At 38.4% G+C, this 21,740-nt stretch overlaps 1 protein-coding gene across 2 annotated transcripts in view; it reads right to left on the bottom strand.

Annotated features, from left to right (window-relative positions):
• Positions 1–4,559: 4,559 nt before the first annotated feature.
• HOXC4 (homeobox C4) overlaps positions 4,560–21,740 on the bottom strand; it is a 75,261-nt gene continuing 58,080 nt past the window's right edge. The window contains exons 2-4 of one of the 2 annotated variants that reach the window (XR_011363159.1): positions 16,411–16,445; positions 6,978–7,722; positions 5,508–5,592 (exon numbers count right to left, since the gene is read on the bottom strand). Coding sequence is in view for 1 of the 2 variants with exons in the window: in XM_069970229.1 (XP_069826330.1) it covers positions 5,246–5,592; positions 6,052–6,601 (897 nt within the window). In the remaining variant the exon portion in view is untranslated. Of the gene's footprint in view, positions 5,593–6,051; positions 6,862–6,977; positions 7,723–16,410; positions 16,446–21,740 lie in introns of those variants that run through there. The other variant, XM_069970229.1, reaches the window with a different exon arrangement.

The following is a 21,740-nucleotide window of genomic DNA, read 5'->3' as shown; positions in this document are numbered from 1 at the left end:
AGTGTAAACCTGTATCTAATTATATAAAAATGATATGAAAAAAAAACTGACTATGCAGCCTGTGTCTTCTGTGCATGTGTGGGTCTGACACAGGGCTTGCTGTGGACCATAGTTCTACCATTGGAGGTCACATTTGCCTGAATCAGCAGGTAAGACTTTGTTGTAACCTTCTCCTTGTAATCTTTGTGGTCAGCTGCCTCCCCAGTTATATTATGTCAATATGTTCTGCATTCAGAGCAAGTTATGGGATCCATTACTTATTTATGTTTTGTTTTATTTTGCATTCTTTATTAGTATAGATCTTAGCCATGATAGCAGCTTCATAGTAGAATAGCTCTGGGCTTTGGAACCAGCCACATCTATCATTATGATCCCACATGTGTTAATTTGCTGTATGTAAATATTAATGTAATCCCAGTGAAGAGAGAAGGCTAGTTTTCTCCTATCCCACTTACACATATACTAGCATGTCCCAATACCTGCTGCTCATACACAATAGCTGAAACCAGTGTGTCTGCTAGGGCGAGGCTAAAAGACCCCTCTGAATAACCTTATTGTTCCAGGATGGGGTCATGACCGAGAAAATGCTAAACTAACCTGCTGCCAAACGTTGCCAATTCACTTTAAACATTTATTGGCCTGATTTTCCCAAGCAAAACACTGAGGAAGACCCCTTCCTTCTCCAAATGCCTCCATATGTATGTTATGGCGCCTTGTGTCAATGTGTCAATGCGGCTTTCCTACATTTTTATATATTTATTATACATTTATATATATATATATATATATATATATTATTGCTAAAATAGCTGTGAGAGAGAGATAATAGGGGGTAGATAGATAGATAGATAGATAGATAGATAGATAGATAGATAGATAGATAGGAGATAGATAGATAGATAGATAGATAGATAGATAGATAGATAGATAGATAATAGGGGATGGATGGATGGATGGATGGATAGATAGATAGATAGATAGATAGATAGATAGATAGATAGATAGATAGATAATAGGGGATGGATGGATAGATAGATAGATAGATAGATAGATAGATAGATAGATAGATAATAGGGGATGGATGGATAGATAGATAGATAGATAGATAGATAGATAGATAGATAGATAGATAGATAATAGGGGATGGATGGATGGATGGATGGATAGATAGATAGATAGATAGATAGATAGATAGATAGATAGATAGATAGATAGGAGATAGATAGATAGATAGATAGATAGATACATAATAGGGGATGGATGGATGGATGGATGGATGGATAGATAGATAGATAGATAGATAGATAGATAGATAGATAGATAGATAGGAAATAAATAGATAGATAGATAGGAGATAGATAGATAGATAGATAGATAGATAATAGATAGATCATAGGTGATGGATATATATATATATATAGAGAGAGAGAGAGAGAGAGATAAATAGATAGAAAGATATTGGATAGATAAATAGATAGATAGATAGATAGATAGATAAATAGATAGATAGATAAATAGATAGACTGGCAGAAATAAGAAATAAACCATTCAATGCCTGTAGTTTATATTCAGTTTTATCTTGATTTAATCAAAGTTCATTGATCCCTTCGGTATTCTGATACATGGTGCTATGAGGACTGTATGGAGCTAGACTACCTTCCTATTGCTGTGAACTACAACTACCTAATGGTAAGTACTCACCCGCCTTATCATGTATTGCACATGGGGTGTAGGATATCCGTCTGAATGTGACCCTACCCCTTAGATGACTGTCTAGTTGCCTGATTTCCCCATCATCCCCTCCATGGTCACCTTCCCATTTGTTCCCCCTGATGTGTCCTGCAGCCATGACACCATAGGATAACACGTGTGAAAGTCCTGGCAGGAAAAACTTCCAAGCACCCAGACTGCAATGTGCTTAGAGTAGCTTTGCAGATGGTGAGGACTGAACACGACAATAGGTTTACATGTGGTTAATAAGTTATTAAAACAACATATGTTTCCCTTCCATGTAATAGTGTAATATTTACTTGGCTGATAGTGAGGAGAGGAGGATCCCAACCCCGGGTGATCCCAGTCATTGCTGCCATTTCTAGGGCTGCAGAAATTCTGAGGCTTTGCAACATGAATTGTTGACTTTTCTTCACTGTGCTCCTCCACTTAAGCCCAAAAATGTTTGGCTTGGGGATCTGCCATCGACTATAAATCATAAGGACGTATTAGGAAGTGCATAAAACGATATTTTGAGATAATGACATAGAGGATCACAATAAATACAGCGGCCATTCTAGTGGAGCTGCCAGTTCTAGTTATAGAACCGTAATTCACACACACTGGCTGGATGGCTTTTAATTATATCAAACAGCAAAGTTTAACATGAAACTGCAGGCATAGAGAAACATGGTCTGTGGCTAAACCCCAGAGGCTGTAAATATCAGATCTATAAGCAGACAACCCACCATAACACTCAAGTCAGAGGCAGAGGTCTCATAAGATAGCACATAGCCCTGTCTGCACTCCTCAAGACATGTGTGAAGCTTGCACATTTCACCTTGATGTATTGAGAGTTTTGCTTTGATTTTGCCATATTTAATACAGTCCCATATACAAAGCATTGGCTAATGGGATGAGGCACTTACAGCTGCAACTTTGTTTAAAGTAGAACACTTGAGTTGCTCTTGAGAGCTCAGGCACTTGGTTGTATAACTTCAGGTTGATATTGGAAACATATTTGCTTTTATCTGCACACATGTCATCTGTTTATCTATATAACCTATCTAACTTTAGCTTCTGCTATTAAACGTGTACAGAAGAGGAAAAAGGCGCAGATTGAAATGTCGCAGATAAGTGGTTTAGGACGATGTATGTTTAATGCATGTAGAAGGATACACGTTGGGAGACCTGCATAGGTCAGGGAGGTTTAGAGGTCAGCCTGCAAGCCTAAAATAAAGTTAATGGCACAGAAAATGTGTCCTTTGCGTGAACTCTGCTTGCTGCAGTTTACCCCAGAACTTCAATAAAATACCTTTTCACACTCTCAACATGAAGGCAGGCATCAGGAGACTTGAGAAAGAAAGCTCAGAGGAGACTTGGGATGGAGGCAGTCATTTTTTTTTTTTTTTTGCATTCTTTTCTGAAGCCCCCTGTTTAATGGATTCATAACACAATTGCAACCCAAGAATCGTGTAAGTGTCATGGCCATGACTGGGGAGCTGTGGGGCTGAAATCCAGATAAAAATCACAAGAGACAATGAAGACGACCAAATAAGATTTTGCTATTCTGCTTGATCCAATCTTAATCATTTGGAGGCAATCAATATTTAAAAAACGAATCTTAATGTTTCTACTATGTCCTGATGTTATTTTATTTCTTAATTCAATCTCTGCAGCCCATAGTGGGGACTTGATTAATGTACCCGCTGCTTTCTGGGCAGACACACCGAGTACAAAAGTCCCCATCTTATTCAAGCCTGCGACATTCAATTTTAATTCATCAAATTTTGAAGCAGTTTACAAAAGAGACAGTGGGAGAAAGAGGGGGGACCCAGAAAGGGTGAGCTCCCATCCAGAGACACTCATAGAAATCTCCCTACACATTCAGGATTATACCAATAATATCGTTTGGGGTATTGTTTAAAAAACTAGAATGCAAATTATTTTACATAGAAAATTTAGAACAGTTTCCATATGTAATTCTATTATATTTATAGCCATACAATTTTTGGTGTAACCACATGTGTAACTCCACTATTCTCTCATCTATTAATATTAATGCATAAAATCGTTTGCCCAGGCAGCAGAAATAGACTGTGTTCTATATTTTACAGTAGATATGTCTATGTGTCGGTGCTTAAAATTAATAATAGCATAAAAATAATATTAAAAAAAATGCAAATAAAACACTAAAATGCAGGAAAATATTACATAAACAGCATTCCTCTGGTTTACTTTATATGTTGACTACAATGTAGATTTAAGGAAAGTTAAGTGATACAAGATAACAACAATGGCTGCATGTTTTTTTGTTCTGTACAGTGATAAGTATACTAGCCCTCTACACAATGATTGGAGCCTGCTTTGTGTCATGTTGCCTGAAAGGGAATGGGCCTACCTGAAAATTGACATTCTTCTGCTACAAAAGATAGGACAGAACACGCAAAATAGCTGAAATAGAAAACCTTTAGGCCCTTGCAGTGAGATCTCAGATCACAGAGGGGTCATTACTATTTACATTGAAGAGATGCCTTACACAGCCCTGCCATGGCTATAATAAACAAATCAAGTTAAGCAGCAAAACCAGGGGATGTTACTGTGTTATAGCTATCCAAAGCAGGAGGATGGGCACAGTCTCATAGTCCCTGGATATGGATATGGATAATACAGTAGAAATATAAAGGTAGAAACACAGATACACTACAGCCATAAGCAAATATAGAAGCTATCAGGCCATTATCGACTATAAGAAGTGGTGGCCAGAATAAAAGGCTCATTCTAATTCTAATAGAGCTAAAATAATGCTACAATGTTGCATTTAGAGGTAAAATAAACAATTACCAGGATAAACTAAACCACACTCACTGTTTTATTGAACAAACAGACGGTCACATTACACTAGGACTGTTTACAGCATTTTTACATTTTTTGTGTCGACCAACATAAAAGAAAATAAAAATGAAAAAAAATTAAATTAAATAAAAAAAAAAAAACACAGTAACCACGACAAATGGGATCTATCGTCTATCGACTCCCAAACTTTTTTGTCAATAGCTTCACATTATGGCAATTTGGATTTCAGGTGCTGCGATCCATAAATAAGCTCATCACATCATCATGATAGTTTATACAAAACAAGAACAAAAAAAAAATCTCAGTTCCACCTTCAAGGTGATTGGCTTTGTTCTACCATTGTCAACACGTAGGCAAAGGGGCAAAACTGAAAACCCTGTATTATTTTATTTTAGGAAATCACTTGGAAAACAAAAACATCTCCCTTTCAAATAAATAAATTGTCCATAAAAACAAACAGGAAACAGAAAGAAAAACAACACTGGACATAAAGCCTGATCCCATGCACTGTAACATGCATTTAAAGCCTTTTTGTAGATCCAAAAGAGCTCTCAATTTTTCCAACGCACAAGGAAAAAAAACTACAAGAACCAAAATATATATATATTATTATTGATAATAATATTATAATTATCATTAGATTCTATAAATATTGAGTCATTTGTGGGAGGAGGGGGGTTTATAACCTTGTAATATCCTCTCGCTGATCCTGAGTTGAGCTTTGCGTTAGATCCTCGTTGGGAGCAGAATTGGAAGCAATGATGTTGTTATTAGAAGCATTGGATGAGGTGCTGGATCTGACTTTTGTGTTCGGTAACCTGTGGTCTTTTTTCCATTTCATTCTCCTGTTCTGAAACCAGATCTTGATCTGCCTTTCCGAGAGACACAAGGAGTGGGCTATCTCAATGCGCCTTCGCCTGGTCAGATATCTGTTATAATGGAATTCTTTCTCCAGTTCCAATACTTGCTGCCTGGTGTAAGCAGTTCTGGATCTCTTGGGCTCCCCTCCAGTGTAATTGGGGTTCACTGAGAAAGAAGAAGAAGGAGAAAGTCAGTAAAGGAAGCAGAGAGAAGAATGGACACAGATTGCCAGGGACAGGGAGACACCAGATATAAGACATAAGAAGGGGATCTGGTATTTAAAAAAAAAAAAAAAAAAACTCCAGTCCTTTCTGTTCTATTAGGAAGAGGGTTCCCTTAGCTCCAATGTGGCTGAATTATTTATGCACTCCTTACAAAGCTATATAGGAGTTTTCCCTCTCTCTCTCTCTCTCTCTGATACACACACACACTCCACATAGAGAGCAGAATGAAGCACATGGCTGCAGCAGCCCAGACAGGCTTGGCTATAAAATTTATGGTGGGTGTAATTACCCATTCGTAGTCGTAAATCCAGTTCAATTGTGCTAACCCAAAGACTCTTTGAGCTTTAAAAAAAAAGGGAAAAAAAAAGAAAATGAGAGGTTAAGAAGAAAAGTTTCCTACCAGTACTGACGTGTATTTTCTTCATCCAGGGGTAGACTATGGGCTGTTTGGTGGCTGTGCTGGTAGGGTGCTCAGCATTGGGCTGGTTGCAGGCTGGGGGTGCAGGGCTAGGAGTGGTGGAGGTGTTGGATAAAGATGGTGTTGGATGCTCACAGATCTGGGCTTTGCCTACAAGGTGGTGGTTGCTCTGAGGCGGCTGTCCATGGCCCCTTGTGTGTGTGGCAGCAGGGTTGCCTGGCCCCTGGATGCTGGCACAGCTGTACTGGCGCTCACTGTAGGCTGCTCTTGGAGGGTACAGTTCCTGGTGGTGAGGCTGAAATCCAGTGTCCCTGGACCGGCTATAATATTCCGGACTGTGATCTGGGATATAGTTATTTTGCGAATATTCCTCGCATGGAGGAAATTTCGGATCGATGTAGTTAGAGTCCATCAAATACGAACTCATGATCATTAATTTCTGGAGTGGAAAATAATTTTTCTCGCTTTGTCGTTTTTCTGCTCCATAAAGCCCTCCTACTAGCTGGCGACCCCGTAAAGTTACTTTCACCATGTGACTCTAGGAGCCAATCACAACCTCCATGCTGGTCCCCGGATAAGGAACCTAAAGCTTATTTAAAATGTCATTTTCCCTTTGCATGTTTGTTGTTGTGTTGTGATCTCCTCTAGAGCTGCAGCCCTTCACTCATTATGCCCTATGCACTGATTGTCAGGGTTTATCTGGATACTGCAAAGGGGATGTGTTGACTATTGCAAAAAAGGAAGATATAGAAGTGGTTGATGGATACTAGAGGTGGGTGGAGAATCTACACCTCCTCCTTCTCCAACAAACGTCGAGACCTTCACATATACAACAACATACAATATTATCTACAGGAAACCCAGCTGCTGTTTAGGCTAAAATATAGATATATATAATCATTGCTTACCTGTCCTCTATACATGGTGTATTGCTGCTGGCTCCCTGGAGACTTCTATTCACAGCCAGTGCACCCTTCAAAGACAAGAGAGGGAGAGAGAGAGTCAATATCTGATCAGGGATATCAATACGAAAACTATTCATTCATGCTCCTTCTGTATTATATGATATTAACTCTTTATGTTTTCTATTGTTATGTGTTTCCATTCTGTATACATTTATGCATATGTTTACTCCATATTCTGTAAATAAGGGTATAGCCTGAAGAATACACGTAGAATCAGTGTCAGTACCTGACTGTTCCCATACCACATACTGTTTTATTAGAGTTCTACACTATATAGTGTCATGGGGATTAACTATAGTGTTAGCTATTCATAGGTATAACTTGTTTATGTCCATATTTAACATTGTATTGGAGATATTGAAATGCATACATACAAAGCTATTGGATGTACAATAAACAGGTATGCTGCTGCCATACTTTATATAATCAGACATTTTCCTATGTATATATCCCAACAGTTCATAGACATGTTTGAACAGTCAGAACCAAGCTTATGGGTGACTATATATCTATCCATCCATGCTTCTGCACTATATACTGTATTCATATACCCTAGGTTTACCCAGTGTGTTTGTATAGTGAATGATATTTTAATTCTACATATTGAGTGGCAATAAAACTATGGATCGTAGAATGACTTATCTCTCTTGTAAAGCTTGCAGTGATGTCCAATGGCTTCAGACTGGAACTAGAACGAGAAAGAAAGAGTTAATCCAAAGAAGCATTATTTGCATCACCAGCATACACTGTAGCAGTTGCAGATAGGAATCCATTTGGATAAATAGTTGTAATTTTGCCTGCATGTGATCAACCTGACTTCCTAGAGTGTCCTTTGTACCTCACATAAAATCCCCTAAGCAGAATGGATATGTCACTCAGTAGCCAATGCAATAATAAGAAGGCTGCAGAGGACCTGCTCAGTCAATGCAATCTCCAACTAGAAAGGGTCCCATAGTAGTTCCTCCTTAAGAAAGCAAAAAATAGCTGGAGAGGGACTGTGGTTGTATTTGCTCGATGCATCTATTTCACACTTGCTACTTCCAGCAGATAATATAGTGCTTAAAAAACCCTGGGAATTTATGTAAACATTTCCAAGCAAACAGCTATTACAATTAGGTATTTTATCAAGAGCTTAGATTAGGCATTAAACATGGGAGTGGAGATATGTGATTGCTCCCCTGTTCAGCTTGATAACAATTATAGCATAGAATCATAGCTTGTAGGGCAATGCAATATTTTACTTGATAACAATAAAAGTGACACATAAAGTTAGCTGTTTATGTTTTATTTATTAGACTAAATGTGCCAGCGGTGTTGCAGGCTTTAGGTTCGTTTTAACAGCTTTTATAGGGCAGTAAAAGGCAATAAATCAGGCAGGAGGATTGGACTGCTTGGGACTTGCTCTTTTGCGGTGACTGTTCAGTCTTTATAGGAAATGTAATAATGTGTTATTTTATGATTATTTAATCTACACCTTTAATCCACTCCTCCTTCCTCTCCCAGCCCCTTTCCACCAACCCAAAAGCAAAAGAGGGGAGACTAAAGTCAACATCTATACAACCACTTACACCAAGTGCTGCACTAAACACCAGGGATTTCAGGACTATTTTTTCTAAAGAAAAATAAAACACCGAGCAGAGGCTTGTAGCATCACCCATATACCCCCCTAGAGACGAATCTGTGAGTGCAGTATTCACACAAATTCGATTCTACAGGGTGCATATAAGCGCCTTCTCACTGCTGCTGCTGCTATCAAGGGGGGAGGGGGGGCTGTAAAAATGTCTGTAAATTAAAAGTCCCATTAAAAACCCCACAATTGTTATAACGCTATCCAGATGTGAGTCAGCCTGCTGTTAAATGGACCTCTATTTCCCAAGTACCCACTGGTTTGTGCTTTCAGAAACTTAAATGGTGTCATGTTGGGGGGATCTGAATCAACCTTTTGGATTACTATGGTTGGGCTTTGTTATCAGAGCTCTGTTATTAAAGCAGATTTCCTTGTTGGTGATATCTAGGCTTCACATGACAGTGCCTGCATCCATTATAAAGTGCATCCATTTTATGTGCAGGCTATTGTGCAGCACTGCTGAGGATACACGTGTGCAGTCTTCCCATCATCCATGACCATCCATATGTACAGAACATCATTCACTACCAATGCATGTGTCATGTGTCTTATGAGGTGGTCTTCCTACCATCCTGTACCAAGAAGGACATGGTGTGTGTGTGTGTGTGTGTGTGTGTGTGTAAGTGTCATATATGTTAAACATTTGTATAAAATACATGTATATAAGCATACATAAGTTGCAGGACACATAAAGCATGTTGTGCTCTAATCCAGGTCCTTGCTATGAACACATTCCTGGCACACAAATATTGATATATGTGTAGACTTTTAGCCCTCTCTTTCCTATTTTAACAAATATGCCCAGCCATTCCTAAGCCATTCCTCTTCCTGCAAGCAGCTTTTATTAAGCACAGGGCAAGCATGGCTCAGTGCAAGGTACTGGTCTGGGATCCACATCTTAATGCAGAAAGCATTAAAACACACACTGGTGGGCTTTGTATAGAAAGAAAGGGAAGCAGGGCAGCTGTGTGCTCACAATATAGCAGGCGGCAGCACTACAAGAACATAGCAAAGACTGGGCTTAATAACCCAAAGGGAAAGAGTTTAAAACTCTTTATGACCAAGCAGTGAAGTTTTCCTATGAGCAGATGATCAGCTCTGGGTTCTCTCTTCTTCTTCTTCTTCTTCTTCTTTTTTTTGTGCTACATAAAGAGAGTGGAAAATTCTCTGGCTGTGGAGGAACATTCTCTGCACAAAGCGTCTTTTTTGACAGTTCTGAAGAAAAATAACTGTCTATTGTCCCTAAGGGTTCATTGAAGGTGCTATTACCATACTGACCGTTTTGCTAACCTGCACCTCTTGCAATTAGCAATCTGTGCATGCGAACAAAAATCAACTACTTTCCAGTAATTCTGCTTCCCATCTTGCCAGTTCCAGTAGCTTTCATTTTATCTTATCCTTTTAACCTTTTTTTTTAAAGAGTTTTAGTATTTTCCATCTTTTATGCTATGTATTTTTGCCTGTTTGTGCTCACATCCTCTCCTTAGAATGAACACAGATTTTAATTTCAATATTTGTATTTCATTTGCCTTGTTTAGATAAACACAATACAAAGGTCAGTTTGTTCCACAAGCTCGATTCATTTTTCTTTTCAATTGTTTTAGAATTTTTTTTCCTGGGGGAACACAACATCTATTTATTTCTCCTTTTGGAACAAAAAAAAAAAAATAAATTAAAAATGTATTTTGTGTTTGTATGGAGAATGCAAAGAATATTGCCCTCCCTTAGTGAAATTCAATTTTCTTTAAACCTCGTTTAAAGTGGGCTTTTTTTTTTTTTTCCTTCAAAGTGCACGCATTTTAATACTGGTTAGACAGCGTGACCTGAATTTCACCTCTGTTGCTTGACTTCCACCAATAGGTCACTGCCACAGAATATTGATGGTACAACTCAGTTGAAATCTGTCTCCACACAAATGGCCTTTAGATCTCATAGCTAGTTCAATAACTAGTTATAATGTAGAAGGGAAAAATGGGAGCCAGAGGCAAAGTAATTTGATGTTTCATTTTTATGCTGAAGAAAAGAAAATACAGTTGTTTTTATTTTTAATTTTTTTTTTCTTGCTATTTGTGTGTTGTTTTTTTTCCTTAAAATTCCCCCAGTTCAGCTTTATATGCAGATGGTATAAAGGGTTTCTAGTGCAGATATATGTGCTGTTCTTGGGTGTGCACAATGGGTGTATAGTTCATGAACTCTGCAGGGCTTAATGCTGCGGATATTGAGGTGCAGCTACCCACTCGCTGGGACACACTGCTCTTCTCAGGATGCCACTTATATATAGATAATATGACCCACTGAGGAGGTATGTGCCTATGTTAGAACTAAACCAGGGAGCAGCATTGTATATTGATCATTTGTAGCTAATAGGTATTTGGGGAAGTGTAGTGTTCATATTATAATAATAGTCATGTATATGTATATATATATATATATATATATATATATATATATATATATATATATATAATTTGTGGAAATATGATTGTTCAACTATGTGTAACAATCTGTAATTACTTTATTGCTATTAAATATAATTTGCAAATAAAAATTTCTTTTCATGTCATAATGTTTGCAGTCGATATTTTATCACCACTTGGACTGTGCAATTACTTGTATCTAAACCTGTGTATTATATAAAACGTATGGGTAGAACACCAGACATTCTTCTGTTTCTTATCTCTATTATAAATGGAATTAGTATCCCCAGGATAATGAATCAGGATGTTCAGATGACGCTGCATTGAAGAAGAATCTGTCCACTTTACACTCAAGGTGTGATTTTTATAGAAGCTAAGGTTGTATCTTGTCAGTAAATAGGTTTATCTCAAGAGCTAGAAGTAGTTCTGATTTCACATACACAGTGTTATCGTGTGTACATAACAGACGTCTTGGCATTATCTACCTGAAGCTCTACTAGGGCAGATAGGGTTAATATAAAGAGTATATAGGCATATGTTGTATGTAATAATGGGGTTGATGCAGTTTAATGTTTATTTGTAGGTTCAATATAGATAATGTTGTAGGTCTGTCAACTGTGCAGAATGAGTTAATAGAATGAGGCCAACCAGTGTGTTTAATATAGTAACAGGGTTGATATAATGCATATAAGTGAACGTGTAATTCTCGTGTACTCAATGGGTTAACAGTGATAGGGTTGATAAAATGGATACTAGTGAACCTTTAATACTCATAGACCGAAGGGGTTAACAGTGTTAAGAAATACAAGTGAACGTTTAATTCTAATATACTGAACGAGTTTCTACGAGTGCAATTCAGGTTTTATTTCTAATCTAAAGTAAAGGGCTCATAAATTAAAAAAATAAAATAAATAAAATAAAATAAAAAATGGGGTGAATATTTCTATGAAGGGGTTAATGCAGTCCAGGCATATGCATGTTTCTATAGTGAATAGGTAATCTTTTATTTCCAATACTCTGAGTATTGGGAAATAGTATAGTTAATATGGTGACATGGTCAAAGGGTTAATATAGTGCTTTGGGGGAATAAGGGGTAATGAAGGGATATAGTTAAAGGGTTAATATAGTACTTTAGGGGGGAATAAGGGGTAATGTAGTGCTATAGTTAAAGGGTTAATATAGTACTTTAGGGGGGAATAAGGGGTAATGTAGTGCAATAGTTAAAGGGTTAATATAGTGCGTTGGGGGGAATATAGTAGTAATGTGAGTATAATGTAGTGATACAGCAAGGGTTAAGATACTTATTGCTTGTGGTGGGGAGGGGTAAAGAGGGGTAATGGGTATCAGGTAAAACGTTATTTTCTTCACAACCTCACGGTTACATTATAGGCAATAAAACAATATAGAGGTTTATATAATATGTCACTGACTCTACCAAATAAACAGCACAATGATCATATACAATCAATACCTTCCTGGAGATAAGAAGATATCCCCTCTATAGACTAGGGACAGAATATAAAGGTTGTGAAATGCAGGTTGCAAACGATCAGCTTCTCAGCTACTTCAGACAAAGCAGAGAAGTGAGGATCAATGTAGTGATGGAGTGATTGTGTATGCAGATATTAGGCTTAATCTGAGGGCAACTAGAGGTCTCTTCTGCTGAGGACCAGTGCAAGGTGCTGCTAGGTCCTACAAGGATCTCTACTGCCCATCACCACTAGTGGCTCGTTGGAGAAATCCATATTTTGATATCCCCCCTTTGATCATGAAGTGCCCAAGAGCCTATGTGTCTTATAAACACTACTTACATACTTGAAACGCGTATAAACAGTGTTTTATCAGTAGCTCAGGGGCACTAGGTGGGAGGACAAGATGAAATGGTTTTACATTTTGCAAGTCTCCTTGCCCACCTTTTACCCCTCTTTGATGTCTAAAAAGAAGGTAATTTTCAATATTTACCAAGAGACTGTACTATAATATATTTTCCCCCGCTATGTTTATTACGTGTAGTCTGCTACAAAATCTAAATAATCGTCAGTCAGGTTCCTGACATGCTACAAGAGGCATAGTTGACCTTTTAATTGCTTAAAAAGCAATGATCTGACTGCTAGGTAAGGATTATTTATTATTATTATTATTATTATTATTATTATTATTATTATTGTTATTATATTGTTGTTGTTTATATTTTGTAAGATCATCCAAATATAATAAAAGCATTTCTGGTCCCCCCAAATAACAGATTAGGTCAGAAGGTCAGGAGAGGGGCACTTTGGGGTAAATAAGGGACAGATATGACAGAACTTCTGTTTATTGGGAGCCTGGAAGGACGAGGGGTTCCTCAGTAGGAGCCTGGAAGGACGAGGGGTTCCTCAGTAGGAGCCTGGAAGGACGAGGCACTGATAGCTGCAGTCCAGGGCTAACCCACTGCTGCGTTGCACTGGCTGACATTACACCTCTCAGAGAAGCAGTTGATAAGGAAATCTTGGATCATCAGATGGTTACTGGAGATAAAGAAGTGTCCTGGAAGACGGGGGAAGATTTATGGGGGGACAAAGAAAAATTCAGAAACTTCAAAAGAGGTCAGGGGAGATGAAAAGAGGAGAGGGGACAATCTGGGTCATAGGAATTAGGAAAGGTGCTAGGAGATTATATGGAAGAAGATGGTTGTAACCTCTAGTACAAAATAAAACACAAATAAATATAATATGACGATACAATCATTGGATTTGGCTTTGGTGAAATATATTTTTTAACCCTAAATGGTGCCAGAGACATGGATAAAATGGGAACCTTCATATGTTATACATGCAGTCAGTAAAGTTACTGACAGGGAAAAATATAATAACAATGTATCTATCTTACAACATCTTGTTTGATAATTGTTGTGTGTGTCTTTCCGCTAGAATGCCTTGTTAACTCTATCATTATTTTGGCGTGTGTGTGTGTGTGTGTGTGTGTGTGTGTGTCTCTGTATCTCTGTGTCTGTGTGTGTCTGTGTGTGTGTGTGTGTGTGTGTGTGTGTGTGTGTCTGTGTGTCTGTGTTTTGTAATGTTCATATATCTATGTATAATTTGTATTTTTATGTGTATTGTCTGTATGTACATCTGTGTATATGTCTCTCTCTCTTTCTCTCTCTCATCTCTCCCTCTGTTTCTTTCTATGTCTATCTATCTATCTATCTATCTATCTATATATCTATGTGTGTGTAATAGTGGTGTGGTTGTTTAGGTACACTGTTGTGTTTTTGTGTCTTGTGCCTCTCTGTGTCCATTACACAATGAGTTATAAGGGTAACAAGAGCACATCTAGAAGGTCATTTTCTATCCCATTTGATTCAGCCCTGGTATAAGGTGGGGAGGGGGGGTTCTCCCTTAAGTGGCATTTATGTTCGGTGTTATTATACCACCTAGCCATCAATAAAGCCCTTAGTGGGGCCTCACTTCTAACGACAGATAGGCTGCTCCTGCGCTCACATTCATAATTTATGCAAAGATTGAGTGATAGGCACCTACTCCTGATTTATACCTTGTCAGCTTTTATTTTCTTCTGCTAGAGGGCTGAAATTAGCTTCCAGTCAGAAAAATATACACACACACATACTGTAATAGCCAAAGCATCCTGACCCAGATGGGAGCCCTGACTGCATGAAAGGGGCATTCTCCATCCACAAGTGTGCAGCACATGCAGACCCAACCCCTCTATATGTATGTGGGAATGTATGTTACAAATGTGTAACACATGTCGACCTCAGGACAAGTAGATACATGTGTAAAGGTATGGAGCAACGTATGTAGAGCTAATATGTTTAGCAACGCGTGTGGACCTAAGGGGCATATAAAAGATAAATATCTATATATAATCTATATTATCTATATAAATGTCTATAGGATTTACTAATGTGTGTGTATGTCATTTTATGTGCACTGCACATATGTCCATAGGTGACCCATGTAGGTCACAAACATGCAGCACGTGCATATCTAATCCCAAAATATGTATGTGTTAATGCATTTGACAAGTGTGTAACACACGTACATCTCTATAGGAGGCATGTATATGTAGGTATGCAGTGACACACGTAGACCTAAGTGTATGGGCGTGAAGCAACAAATGTAGACTTATAGGTGAAGTGTGCAACATGTGAGTGCAACATTTTGTACATATCTATGTTTATGTAAAGAACAGGTGTGCAACTATTACACGTCTATGTCTACAGTGATATACTTCTATTTATATGTATACATTTGGCTGATGTTCTGTGCTGCCATAAGCATACATGTGTGTCCTATATTTCAGCACACATACACTCAGCTATTTTAAGCCACTAATAAGTGAACAGTCCCTAAATATGACAATTCCCTGTTTGCAGGTTGTGAACAGATTGTTTGTGCTGGAAGGTAAGTAGAGGGCAGGGGAGATTATTGATGTTGGCTTGCAGTAACCTGGACTCTATAGGTCATATAGTCACCAGGTCACAATAAAGGTAGCACATATTCTGCAGCTGAAGAGAGACAAGACATGAAAGAAATGGCTCATTCTGCGATGAAAGAAGCAGATGTGGGAGACAGAAAACTCCCAGGCAGCTCAGCCCTGTCCTTTCACACCTTGGCCACTGTTTGTTCTCAGGGTTTTGTCTCATTCTCACCTTTTCTGGGTTTTATTGACTGTCTGATGGTTGTTCCTACAACTTGTCTCATAGATTTTCCAGTTAAATTTTTTTTCTCTCCACTTTTTACCCTACTTCATTTTTTTGTAAGTGACTTCATGGTGTAGGTGTGAGTTGCCTGGTGCATTGCATTAGGAGGCTGAAGTTTTCATATGTGTGTTTGTACCCCCTTTTTATGATGATGATTGATACAATCTGTATTTATAAAAATTATGGAAAAAAATGCACTTGCACTCTATCTTATTTGCTTATTGCTCCTATACAATCTTCTTCTTGTATTTGTTTAGATGTTCAGCTCACACTACTCTGTCTTTGCAGGAAGTAGCAGTCGTGTTTTAACACATGTATGGACCCTCCTTTGTTTTTCCTTCTTGTTTTTCAGGCACCTCTGGGAATTGTAGAACAGCTCAATAGCAAATCAGTGCCATTTTCTGAGTATAGAGCCACATGCCTGCTTCCTGGGATCAGAGCTGCCCAGGCAGAACACCCACCAGCGTTTATGGCCCCTTCTCTGTCCTCCCAACTGGGAAATCTGCTGCAATAAAACGCTGCCATCTCGGCTTATTAACACTTCAGCTGCCGGAAGGACATTAGTTGGCCTCCAAATGTCAAATCTATAACTATGCTGATCATTATTATCCTATGATGAAATGGTCTTACCTAGTGTGGTGGGTAGTGACCTTGTACACAGGAACCTGCGGAGGAAAGGAGGGATAGAAATGTAACACATGGATTGACAGCTGATCATCGAATGTTACTTTGTATCACATCTAGTACTATGGCTTCTTGTACCCAGAGAGATAGAAAATACTATGGATATGAGAGAGAGAATATAGAAAGTGAAGATGGCATTTAAAGGGTTAAGTGCCAACCTAAAACTGTTTTATAGCAGGATGCTTCTATTACTCACTTCCATTGCAGCTCTGAGCTTTGCCGAAATGAATTGCATTGATAGAACTTACAAATGGTAATTCTCCATTAGAAAAGGAATAGCTGATTAAAATTGATTTTGTTTAACTTAATAACCGTGGTATCCCCTTAAGGTTTCACTGACCTCTCCTGATGCCAAGCAGCCCCATCCTTTTTATCCTTTGCCAAACTAAATTCCCTTTCTCTGACTCCTTCCTGGAATATTTCTATACAGATTCAGATATTTACGGATGTTATCATTGTATTTTGTATAGACAATAAAGATTTGCCTAGAAGCAACCTGTTCTGATCCCTTTATGTCATAAGGTGATGATCCTGAACCTATGGGACAAGCATCAGAGCCCGATGCTGGCTGGGAGGCTGTAACATCTGAAATTGGATTATTAGCTAACAACGAATCATTGGAAAACTTAAAAGCAAAGGGAAACGTATATGAGTTTAATCAATGACATCTGTCAAATGATTTTATAAAATACAAAGAAAAAAAATACTACAACAACAACAACAACAACAACTACTACTACTACTACTACTACTAATAATAATAATAATAATAATAGTAATAATAATACAAAGATGGTCCGTTATTTGTTTTGTTGTTTTTTAAACGAAATTTATTTCCAAACTATAAAAAATTATTTTAAAATATCATGTATATTACTAAATATTATAAATCCCTAATAAAAAAGATGAAGATTGGCCATATGAAAATGCAGAAAAGTAAACTGTGAGGACGTCCTTATCGTCCGGAAGAGGAGAACAAATACAACCCATTGCGATGGTGTTAACCCCACTTGACCTTCAAAAATGGAGGCGAGTATTTGTATATAAGTAGAGTGAGTAGGAAAAGTATAATACGGAGTCCTCAAAAACTTGATAAATACATAGAAAAAAATCTCATGTGATCCAAAGGAAACGTGCACACCTTCAGCTTTTTAGTTGCAAATGTGACTTTTCCTCTTTTCACATCTATTCTTGGCTTTGTATCGCAATCAGAAACCTGAACGTGTGAACATACCCCCACTATACCTATTTGTTTAATATTAATTGAAGTATATAGAATGTTAGGTATCCAGTTTTTCTTACCAAGTCAACATTTATTCACTGATAGACAACCTTCAGAGTACTACAAATCCCAGCATGATTATTTCATATATTTTCATATTGTACAGGGATGTAATAGCTACAGGTTGGCTTTACCTGTGCTGCAGGTTTGTAGCTAAACAATCATGTGGCTACTATCATAATGTTTGTGTCTGTTCAATTGCCCAAACTACGATCTGAAACGAGCTCTTAACATCAGCCATTTCTACCAAGGGGAACTATAACTGTAATTGGCAAATAATTTGTTCCTCAAGTTGTTCTGACTTTTCCACTCTCTGCCAGCTTAAGACACCAAGAAATGCCATTGTCTGTAATGAGATGATGTAATTTTGGGATGATGGGCCTATTTAATAGGGACATTAAGCAAACAGAACTGAGTGGGGTCGCAGAGTTGTGTTTAAGTATCAGCAGCCTGTGTATTTTATTGCAGGTAGTGGCAGTAATGTCCCATCCAGCACCAGAGATTACTGCTGCCATGAAGAGACATGGCATAGAACTAACAGTGCAGTGTTTATGGCTGTGGCACATTAGGGTGCATAGGGATGTTACCATGTGTATACTGGGATGGCTGTATAATTCCTGGGGTTAATCTACTAGTACATTGTCTAATTACACTGCCCCCATTGTCTAATTACAACTGCAGTTCCCCTTCTTTGTTGCTAGTGGTGGAGCACATCACCATGATCCATGAATTCCCTTTAGTCCAATCCTTGCTAGATATCTCTTATTCTGCACTCTAAGATTTTGGAAAAGAACCAGTCCTGCTGGAAACATGGGGTTCTGCAGCTATGAAGCCTTAGAACATGCCTTAAACTAATGATAGAGTATTTCTACCTGGCTGACAACCACCATGACCACTAGTATAGGTTACAAAGGATTCATTAGGTAAATTTGCCATTCAGGAACATGTACAAGCTGACTGACAGCCCTAAGAGCTTTTCAAAAACAGGTGTAAGGACATTTCCATTTAAATCTATTGGGAAACAATCATTTGACATTAGTGGCATGCTTGTCATTTCTGTAGGATACAAACTGAAGCAAAAACACATGAACTTTCACTAGTCCAAAGTTTGAATGCAAAAATCAAGAAATAATACACTTTGGATGTGTTGAACATTATATTCTTGACTACAGTGTTTTTGGATTCAGTTATGTGACAGGTTGGACATCATGCCCATGGGTCCAGGGGCAGGGCTAGTTTAAGGCTAGGAAGCACTGGAAATGACATCAGGTGCACTGCATCCAGCTTCAAGAATCGTGTTTTCCCATCCAGGGTGTCACTGGATTAAACTCTTAACAGTGAGTAGTTTGTTTGTTTTTTTTAACCTTCAGTTTACCCTACTGATTTCCCATGGCAGACATTTAAAGGAAGGCAGCTTGGAAAAAAATCAGGTATAGGGCATAATCTCTCTCTCTCTACCCCCCCCCCCCCCCTCACCTACCTATCTGATATCTATCTGTCTGTCTGTCTGTCTCCTATCTATCTATTTTCATAATCTAACATAAAGGTTATGTCTATTATTGACCAACTTCTAAATTATTTATAACCTACATGATTAGCCATAATATTAAAACAACTGACAGGTAAAGTGAATACCATTAATTAGATTGTTACATTTGCACCTGTGAAAAGGTGGGATACTAGAGGCAGAAACTGAACCTCAGTTCTTGAAGTCAATATGATAAAAGCCAGAAAAGTGGCCATGTCTAAGAATGGGAATGACTTTGATTAAGGAAAATTTGAGATAACTAAATGACTAAGAGCATCTCCAAAACAGCAAGTCTAGTGAGGTGTTCCCAGAATGTAGTTGTATCTACCAAAATTGGACAAAGGAAATAAAACCAGTGAACATGTTCGCTGGCACCCATGGCTCATTGGTGTATGTAGGGAGTGAAGGTTAGCCCATCTGGAATGACTGCACAGAAGAGAGTAGCATATATTACTGAAAAAGTTACCCATAAATCACATCTTCTTTTACATGATATCAACAGACAGGAATGTGTTACTTAAATGGGGAAAAGAGGTCAGGATGCACTATAAGGACAAGAATAACCAGCATTTATAAGTTAACTCATCTTGTGTGCCAATGTACAGATTAGCAAGTCCAATAGTTCAGCTAAGCTCCTCTATAAGATTATGATAAATGTACAGTGCTATGAAGGTTACACTATTCTCTATGCAATTCAGCAGGGGGTTGTGAATGCAGCCCTTGGTTTATAGTATGAGCTATAACTTTCAATAAATGCAGTAAAAAGTAATGGATTTACTCCACTGATTTGTTAATCCGTTGGATTTATTCTATATGTAAACATTTAAACAGGGATGAGCAAATTTACATTTACAAGCGATTTGTTAGTCTCGGAGGTCAGCTTGTCAGTCACCTGCCTTTAAACTGTGCGCCGCTCCGCTCCGGGTGCCTGGGAAAGCTGGATCCAATCCTGGGGAACTGGAAGGTTTCTCGGGACTGGATCCAGCTTTCCCAGGCACCCGGAGCGGAGTTGCGTGGAACTGCACAGAGATCAAATGCAGCTGGCCGACAAGCCGAGACTAGCGAAGCGCTTCGCTTTGTTTGTACTGTAAATTTGCTCATCCCTACTTTTAAACAGTGTTTAAAGGTGGATATACCTTGAAAAAAATAGTCATCCAGTTCTCTAGGTGCAGGGTTGACATTCTTATGTATTCTTCTATGCAACTGTGATTAGAGATGGGTGAACCCCGAGCACGCTCGAGTTCATCTTAACTCAAGCGTGCAACATTTGATTACAGCATGGCTAAAGAAGTTGGATGCAACCCTAGGGCTGCCTGGAAAGCATGGTTACAGCCATAGGCTATTTCCATGTTTGTCATTAGTCCCTAGGGCTGCATGCTCAAATGAACCTGAGTTTGCTCAGGGTTCACCCATCTCTAATCACAATTACATAGTAGAATACAGAACCCTACTTCTAGGATATACTACTGAGAATTAATACGGCAGATATCCTGTGAGCACAGGGGACAAAGCATTATGTTCTGAAAAACTGACTAGACTTTGGTAGAATATGTTGTCAGGCCAGAGGTGCTGCACAAAGAAGCAAGAAGCTTGCATACACAGCTCATAGACTACTCCCATTCCATAGATATGGCCTATGCACGGACTGTATGCTACAGACCAGAGCTCGGAACCCCTGCCATCATGATTCATTATGATGCCGTTGGCTCTGAAACTGGCGAATCTCCGCACTACTCTACTGAAGTTCAGATGTGTAAATCGAGTCCATAGTGCAGTTCACATATTGAGTTGCATTACGGACGTGTGAATGAGGCCTAAGTCATCCTCTAATGTCCTTCCTCTGCCTATTTTTTTTAAATTATTTTAGCCATTTATTTGTGAGGATCTTTCAGAGAAAGTTTCTTGACAACCAACAGTTCCTATTGGCATTTTTTTTTTTAGATTATTAGCCAGGTTTGCTTCACTTGTGAATGGTTTATAATTCCAATTATGAGGTTGTATGGCAGTGCCATCACCTAAAAAGATGGGCAGGAGCCTAGAAAAGGGACAACTCCTTTAAGGTCTGCAATACTGACCATATTGCTTTTCCTGCAGCTTTCCTAAGAAGAGCTCTCAAAAAACACCTTGTCTAAAATTATCTTTAATTTTTCCTCTCAATACCAAGATCAAGCAAAGATGTGGGCTGCATATCAGGAAACATACTGTGTTCTTCCAAAGACCATATGCTACTGGAGAACAGATGAATGAGAGAATATATCTGTCAGTGAGACATCTCAGGATGAATGTTTAGATTAAAGTTGGTCATACATGCCCCAATAAGGTAAACCAGTCTTACAATCAAATCTGTAGCAGTCACAATGAAAGGAACTTCAGAGAACACCACAGACCTGGCTACATAAAGCATTGTAAAGGCAAAGTCACTCCTATAGATCTAAGGGACGGTATGGGCCGCACGGCTGCAAACAC

This window comes from Dendropsophus ebraccatus, chromosome 5 (genome assembly GCF_027789765.1).
Source record: "Dendropsophus ebraccatus isolate aDenEbr1 chromosome 5, aDenEbr1.pat, whole genome shotgun sequence".
Lineage (NCBI taxonomy): Eukaryota > Metazoa > Chordata > Amphibia > Anura > Hylidae > Dendropsophus > Dendropsophus ebraccatus.
This window is presented reverse-complemented; position numbering and strand designations above follow the sequence as displayed.